Below are 8367 nucleotides of genomic sequence, written 5' to 3' on the forward strand. Positions count from 1 at the left end.
ATGCTCTAGGAGCTTTGAACACCCTATAGACCAACCCTAGGTCCAACTGATTTAAAACAAGCCTTTAAACATTGGAGCAAAAATAATTGGGCTTTACAATACTGTTAGTGACAATTTAATGAAAAAATCACATTAATTTTATTAAAAAAACATATGTTGAGGAAAAATAATTATAAAAACAAATAATTAAATATAACAAATAAATTACTAATTAAATCTTATTTATTGTATCCTTTATTGAACATCGTTGTGTTCATATAAAATTCTATTTGCTTATATGTGTTTTCTTTTTAAATTATTAACAATGTGCAAGTACAATAAATTTGTTTGAGTCTCATTGTGCTTGATACTCATCCATGCAATCCATGCAACATATCTCTTTGATTATGCACACTTTGAAGGGCAATATTATTTGTAGACAATATTAAACTATAGCAATAACTTTTCATTGAGTGACAATTTTCTCATTCAAAATTCTACTAGATCGAGATGACACATAAATTTAAGTTTTCACCAATTCACATATTTCAAAGAAAAATTTATTGAAGTGATGTTATCAGAATATTTTGTTTGTAAATTTTAGCATTCCCAACAAACTCCCACTTCTGAGGCTTTCTTGAAAAATCCTATCATTATTTTCACAAAAGCCACGTGATAGGATTTAACATCAAACATGGAAACCATTGGCAATTCAACCACAACAAACAGTGTAGCAGAGAAATCTTGACATCCAAAGATGTTTGACAATTGGATATTCCCCTTCACTTGCAGATGCTTTTTGGTGGCATGAAAATCTAGCAGTATTGCATTTATGAAATTTCAACAGGTGTATCAGCTTGTGCTCCCCATTCGGTCCAAGATCCATCATAAACTGCAACATCAGACTTTCCAAGACGATGCAGACCCTGAAAAAAGAGTTTATAATCTGAAGTAAGGAAAAGAGATTTCCCCTTTTTATCAAGTCTCTAAAACAGAAAAAAAATTGAATGAAACCTCTAGTCTTGGAAATTACTACGACTAAAAGAGCATGCATGCATATGTTGGAAGTTGAACTATTAAAAATCTATAATCATGTTTTCCATTCCAAACTTTAGTTCAAGATATTCAAATGTGACTGAATAGGCATGTCCAATCTAATCTAACAAAGACAAGTACCAGCAGACCTAGGAGAGGATGGAGAATCAAAATTAAAAATAAAACCAATGAAAGAAAGCAAATTGGAAAAACCAATAGGGAAAATACAATGATAAAAAATCTGACAAGAACAAAGTGAAGCAAAGGAGGGTATGACTTCTCTGAATAAAAAATATTCGTTTTAAGTAAATGATAAATGGAAGCCAAGGGACTGCCTAATGAAAATCCTTTCTAAGCAAATTTTCCTTTTTTACAACCATAGAGCAATCCACAAAGGAAGCAATTTTATATATTCTCTTTCACAAAGCAACAGATAGATATAGACTCATCCAAATAGAGGGGGAGATGTACCAATGCAAGAATGCAAGCAGTTACGCCTGTTCCACATGAAGTAACAGCAGGGCTATCGAGAGAGATTCCTGCAGATCAATTTAATGCAGTCAGAGGTAAGAAGATCATGAAATGCGAGATTTAGTATAACAATTATCCATCGGAAGACATTCACACCTTCTTGTTCAAATCGCTTCTTCAGCTCATTTGTTGGTAACAATGTATATGAACTATCTAACATCTGTAAATTAAGATAAATAACATTGATAAAATAGTCTAACAAATATGTAATCTTTACTGATAGAACCAACAGTCAACAAAACTATATGGCTCAAGATCATACTGATGAATAATAGAGTAGTAGTTTAGGATAGTGATATAGAGACCTAGACCCCCCCATTCTTCACTAAGAGAACCTCCCATAAGCTTTTCCTTTTTCAGTTTATTTCTATAGCTCTCTCAATTTCAACAATTCCACTCAAACATAAATGTTCTCATGTGATAAGGCTCTCCTTGAATATGTGCTTAATTAAGCTGATTATCCAAACACACCCATATACGGAAGCCTAGCTAGAAAAAAAAATGCTATAAAATGTTAAATCTAAAATGCCTTAGGTGAGCATATGCTGCACCTGGCCAAAAGGAATGCACTTGCTGCCAGGTACATGACCACTTCTGATTCCCTTTCTGGGCTCTGGAACAGCTCCATCAAACCTGCCAAAGGACAAAATCTACTTAAATCCGAGAAACGCATATCAAAAACAAAATCTTGAGTAAGAAACATTTCTTACATTAAGAGAAAAAAATAATAAATCAATAGAGTAACATTGATAAGAATTCTCCTGACATACAGCAATGACAACCAAAGTGATTAAGATATCTCCCACGAGGAGGGGTAAACATCTATTATGTAAATATCAGTTTTCATTTTGTACATGTTACTAGTTATTATGCACCTTTGACGTTATAAAACAGCATATGTCATGCCACAATCTTAACGTAGAGGAGTTGAGTTGTTATAGCACCACGGTTAACAGGATTATTAAAAAACATTTTTGCCCTCCTTTTCTGAGTTTTGCAAGCCACCATTTTATATTCTTGTATGATTTCTTGTGTGTTTTGCCATTAGAAACAATAGAGTTTGAAACCCTTCATCAATGATCCACACAAAAACACCTTACACTTGACCTAGTTCAAACTGAGAGCCAAGACTCGGCAACGTTTTTGCCGAAGTATGGCATCCTCTGCTGATCTGCCCAACCATGAAAATACTATATTGTTCACACACTGCACGGTGTGCAACTTATCTCTCTGCCACATCCTTCAGTGTTGTGTAGAGTGTAAACTCTTCAAAGTTCACAGTCCTCTGTTCCTATGCATTTCACAAACCACAGCCCCTTATCTATTTCCTTTTATTTGGTACAGTAATACTTTTTCAGTGTAGTACATCAACTTACTTAAAATTCGGTGGACTACTACTTTTCACCTCTAATGTTTTTTACTTTTGTTGGTTTCATATTATAAACTATGCCCAAGATGAAAAGTGATTATGAATTTAGAATATTAATTTCGATAATTGATTATGGATATGTCTTTGATTTTGGATCATTTAGTATTTTTTTACCATTTAAGTAGCATATACATACATACATGCATAAATATATAGACATGTATGTCAAATGCATATCACGTGATGATATGAAAATACAAAAGGAATTAACTACAGTACCTCGGCTTTGATCGGGCATCTATGTGTTGGTGAGTTTTGTCCTCTATATTTTTCTTTACCTGAAGAGAAATAAAAAATAATAAATCATTTGACCTGCAATATATTTATAAGTGTCCAACTTACATATGATGCCTCTTCCAGTTTTAATTAATTTTGGTATTTCATAGACCAAACATTTCAAAGAGAATATCATATTGCCAAAAAATTCCATGGACCATAAATGTGTTCAACTTTTCTAGAGATTGCAACATGAATTAGGAATACTTCTGTAGATTTATCTGCAGTTACCAAGTTCAAATTCAAGATATATTATTATTATGATTAGACAACGATGATGTCAAACCTATGATCATCAAACGTTTTCCTTGATATACAGGATTGGTTCCATAAACTGCCAACTTAAGTTTTTTTGGTGTACCAATAAAAACTCATCAAGGTATGAGTATCAAGACTTCGGTTGACCAGAGAAAAACATCAATGTACTGTATAGAGAGGTTTACCAGATACCATGACCATCTTGTAAATGGTATCACATTTAAGCTAAAGATTTCTAAAAAATAAAAGGTTTTATGGCTCCACATGATCTTGCCACCATTTATTTCATATCATTACTTTAAATTTCCAGAGTTCATATTTTCTACATTCAATTACATTTAAGCTAAAGATTTCTAAAAAATAAAAGGTTTTATGGCTTCACATGACCTTGCCACCACTTATTTCATATCATTACTTTAAATTGCCAGAGTTCATATTTCTACATTCAATTATTGACAAATAGAGTTAAATTCTTAGAATAATGAAAAAAGCAGGAAAATAGTCCTTTATAAAATTGGGTTCAGAGTTTCAAACTGCTTAAGTATTTCCCAAATTGCAGCTGCCACTTCAGTCTAACCTCATCCTTGTGATAACTAATTATGGACTCTCTAGAGGAAAAACCTTTTTGATAGCTCTACGACCATCAATATTGTCAACATTATATATCTAAAATGGACACAATACATTTATTTCTAAAGCAACCAACCTGATCAAGGTTCCAAACAAGATGTGGCTGAAATTTAGTCTCGAATGTGAGTGGGCCAACCTAGCAAGAAAAAATTATATGAGAAAATTAATGCATTAAAACAAAGTAAAAATGTCAAATTCTACACAATTAATCAAACTAAAAGAATTGGAACACAAAACACTAAGGAAATCACATTAAAATATATGGAAAGATTCTAAACTCACTGTTTGTCCTTTATATACTTTCTCAATAGCCTCACTTGCAGCACTGGCTTTAAGAATGGCATCACTTGAAGCACTAGATTCAACATCATAACCTGATGCACGCCATCTTGGCAGGCCACCATCTAACACCCAAACTCTGTCATGCCCAAATACTCGGAACATCCTTCAAGCAGAAAGAAGATGCATTACTTCAAATATTTAGCAAAATCCATGTTTCCACAATCTACACAATGTATTAATGTTCCCTTTTGTTAAACACTGAGGCTTACCACCAAACACGAGCTGCACTAAATAACCCTTTTCCATCATAAACAACCAAATCATCTTTGTTCTCTAAGCCAAGGGCAGAAACAGCAGCAGCAAAAGCTTCCTCAGATGGCAGCATGTGTGGTAACTGATCAATGAATACAAGTTAGCATTCACATATGATAAACCCTTTACTCATATCTATAGAAGAAGAGCAATATATGTGGGCCATCTTCCATTGATATGAATGGACCATGGGAGCAAATTAGGCCACTTGATACGAAGACAAATCAAGAGAGAACAGGTGGAATGGTTTGCACAGCAGAGGAAAAGACAAAAAAGAAGGGGATGTTGAGGTTGTTAACAGCAAGTTCAGCAGTCACAAGCTGAAAGGAGAGGACTGAGTCCTGATTATAATCAAATGATTCAGGAATCACTGGTTCCATGAATTAATATGGAATTCATATGAATAGGGGGGGTGAGAATTGAAGAGCTGCAAATTGTTGAGTGAATTGAATTAGGAGGAGTCTTGGAGTTCCCTTGTATTTGGAACTCTTGAGTATCTATTTTGCAGCCTTTGTTTTGTTGTTTTGCTCTGTATTACAGATGGCTACCTCTGAAATATCAGAGCTAGTTTCCACACCTTCCTTTCAATAATACTTAGTTCTATCAACATATTAGATATAATGGAGAAAATGAATTATATTAACAGACAGGACATATAGCACACAGGGCAGGAACAGACTATAAAACAATCATGAAACCAATAAGATTACTCACAGAACAAGATTTCAGAAAATGAATAACCGTGATATTCTAACAAAAAACTATAATTTATAAATAGAAAAGAAAGAGTCCCAAGAATTGAAATAGTAAAGCAGTATCCATCAAAAGGAAGTAAAGAAAAACATTCAGTCATCATTCTAAGATCACTGAAATTGCAAAATATCCTTTGACAGTTGGTACTGACATGTATCTAGTTAGGTTATTTCTCTTTCTTCATCCACTTTCTGTAGTATACCACTGAAAGATCAGAATGTTACATACTATGCATGTAAACCTTGTTAACGTATAAGAAACCAAAAATAAATGTGTTTCATAAAAACAATAAAACGAATGAAATAAATAGAGATACTGGATTACCTTTGTAGTACGATCTGCTATTCCATCTACGTCAAAGAAAAGGGCACCCGGAATGTGAGCAACCTGTTATTGAATTACACATTAAGTGAAAACGGTAGAAAAAAGAAGTTAAAATTATATAATGAAGTACATGCAAGAGAACATGGTCAAGTGATATCGTATATCATTCAATTACTCCAAAACTTGATGCTCTAAGAATGTGATTTCCAATAAAATCATGCTGATACCTGATATTCTTGAATTGGATTCCTCTGTTCATCTGGCATGTACCATGAAGCATCCAGTACCTGAAACACAAATTATAGGCAAGAAAAGTTTAAGTATGTTAATTAATATTCAAATTCGATAGCATATAAGGATAACATGATATAAAGGCTCCTTTTTTATCAGATCATGCATATGTAGTATGGAGTTTTAAAGAATTATAAATAAATTCAATTGATGCCAATCACAGCATATTGACCATATAAATCCTAAACAAACAGCTTTATAATCACCTAAATAAGTGATTGAGTGCTAAGAATGTTCTATAAACCAGAACTACCATGTTTACAAGTTTTAATAGACATCAACTAATAAAATATACTCTTGAAACAATACCATTCTCTAACTGGAAATACTGTGATTGTACCAGTGCCTAGATCGTTAATTACAAAGTTAACAATCAAAAGAACAGGGCACTTTAGTTAAATAACACACATACTGTATAGTTTGACAAGAGCTGTCACTAGTGAGATATATGGTTAGGCATGATAGTGGTAGAGATCAATCAATTAGTAATTAAAAAAATCAAGTGAAATTTCATTTTCCCAAATATTATAAAATTAGTAAACTGTTTGCTTAATCTGATAAAAGTAGTAAACCTTAGTACCTTGATATCTGGCATCTTCAGGTTATCATAAAGCCAATCAACAGAAACAACTGGCTCATTTGTTGATACAGATTGTGTAGAATATGCAGCTCTTCTACCAACTGAGGAAGAAGCCATACAAGGAACCCAACCAGTTGTTTTGCTGTTTTTGGATGTAGAAACTGGGACCGAGACAGTTTGTATACAAAACAGCCGTTTCTGCAAGTAAAAGGGTGAATTTTACAATAATATGTCGGCCAAATTAACAAACAACGCAGAAATAGATTAATGGGTTATACCGATGAACATTGGTTTGTTAGTATAAGAGATGAACAAGTCTTCATACTATCACTAATATATAATTGAAAACCCTCTCTTTCAATTTCTTCAATAAAATGTTATACATAACAGCACCAGCTCCGGATTTTGCACTGTCTCATTTATATATAGTTATTGCACAAATATGTATTTCAAAGACCAACAGCGATTTCTATGAAATTCCCAATGATTCACTAATATTCATAAATTACCAATTAAAAATGCACCCATAAAAGAATTAATACTTACATTCGAATTGATGAAAAATTGGAAATCTTTTAATCCAGTTCATAAGACAAAATAAAATTAAAATTCATCCCCACCAGATAGTATTTACTTCAAAAGGAACAAGCAAAGACCCAGCCATCCATGCCAATGTATTATGAAAATGCTGATGGGTACTTCAGTTGATACACTTACTTAAAACCAAACACTACAAAATTGAAGTTGAATGAAGCATATGCCATGGCAAATTGCCATTAAAGCATATCACCTAACTGTTCAACAACAGAGAACACAAACAAAAAAATTGGACCAAAGCAAATCCCAAACCCCACACTCAAAAGTAAAAACTTTAATGAGAAACGCGCAACCCTGATACCCACAAATCGAAACAATTTTAAAAATCACAAAAAGACCAAATTTTCACGGGCACAAAATGTCCGCTCTTGAAAGGAGGAAATTAACAAAGGAGTTAAAAAACAAAGAGAGAAATAAAGATACCCAAATGAAATTTCAGACAGAAGGGGTGAACCTTACACTGAATAAGGAAGAGAGAAACTGTGGCTGCTGAGTGAGGAACGACGAATGGTGGATCAATCGATGACCCGAAAGCATCTTTGAGAAAAGGGTCGAAGCCATTTTGATCAACGACCATATAAAAGAGTGGCCTCGAATAACCCGAACGGTCACAGATTGCGTCAAAAGATAAAACAAAATAACAATGACGGACAATAGAGGTGTCTGCGTTATGCTGTTTCCTTGTTCAGGGTATCTTTAGCCCAAGGTGTCACTGCCACTGCTCATGAATTAAGCAATATTTTATAGAAATTCCATTTTTTTTTTTCTGAAATTGTGGTTTTACTTTCCAAAGGCTTTTTGTTTAGTTGAAGTTAATGAGTTTTAATGTTTTACGGATGTTGAAGTTAATGAATTTTAGTGTTTTATGGATGATTATTATTTTATTTTTAAAAATTTAATTCAAGTGTTTATCTAAGGGAAGATAAATATAAGTTACACTGTCAATTTAATAAGTATTGTATGAATAAATAAATATTATTATTCTAGCATTTATATTTAAAGAAAAAGTGAAAATAGGATAGATATGTTGGGGTTGAATTGGTCACCAATCACATGTTTCGAAAATGTCTCCTAATCACGAACTTATTTC

General features: G+C 33.1%; 1 protein-coding gene across 1 annotated transcript; it reads right to left on the reverse strand.

Moving 5' to 3' along the window:
• Positions 1-501: 501 nt before the first annotated feature.
• LOC114194234 (thiosulfate/3-mercaptopyruvate sulfurtransferase 1, mitochondrial-like) lies at positions 502-7993 on the reverse strand. Its single transcript, XM_028084353.1, has 12 exons — positions 7737-7993; positions 6681-6878; positions 6037-6096; positions 5810-5872; positions 4690-4814; positions 4421-4583; positions 4215-4274; positions 3194-3252; positions 2097-2178; positions 1642-1705; positions 1486-1553; positions 502-905 (listed from the first exon to the last, which is right to left on the reverse strand). The coding sequence occupies exons 1-12, from the start codon at positions 7836-7838 to the stop codon at positions 810-812; spliced, it is 1140 nt and encodes a 379-aa protein (XP_027940154.1). The 5' UTR covers positions 7839-7993; the 3' UTR covers positions 502-809.
• Positions 7994-8367: the final 374 nt, after the last annotated feature.

This window comes from Vigna unguiculata, chromosome 1, assembly GCF_004118075.2.
Source record: "Vigna unguiculata cultivar IT97K-499-35 chromosome 1, ASM411807v1, whole genome shotgun sequence".
NCBI classification, from domain to species: domain Eukaryota; kingdom Viridiplantae; phylum Streptophyta; class Magnoliopsida; order Fabales; family Fabaceae; genus Vigna; species Vigna unguiculata.

Coding starts and splice junctions, on each gene's coding strand:
- LOC114194234 (XM_028084353.1), bottom strand. CDS start 7,838: ATGGCTTCGACCCTTTTCTCAAAGATGCTTTCGGGTCATCGATTGATC. Junction 6,879..7,736: donor TTCTCTCTTCCTTATTCAGT/GTAAGGTTCACC, acceptor TTTTACTTGCAG/AAACGGCTGTTTTGTATACA. Junction 4,584..4,689: donor AGTGCAGCTCGTGTTTGGTG/GTAAGCCTCAGT, acceptor TTCTGCTTGAAG/GATGTTCCGAGTATTTGGGC.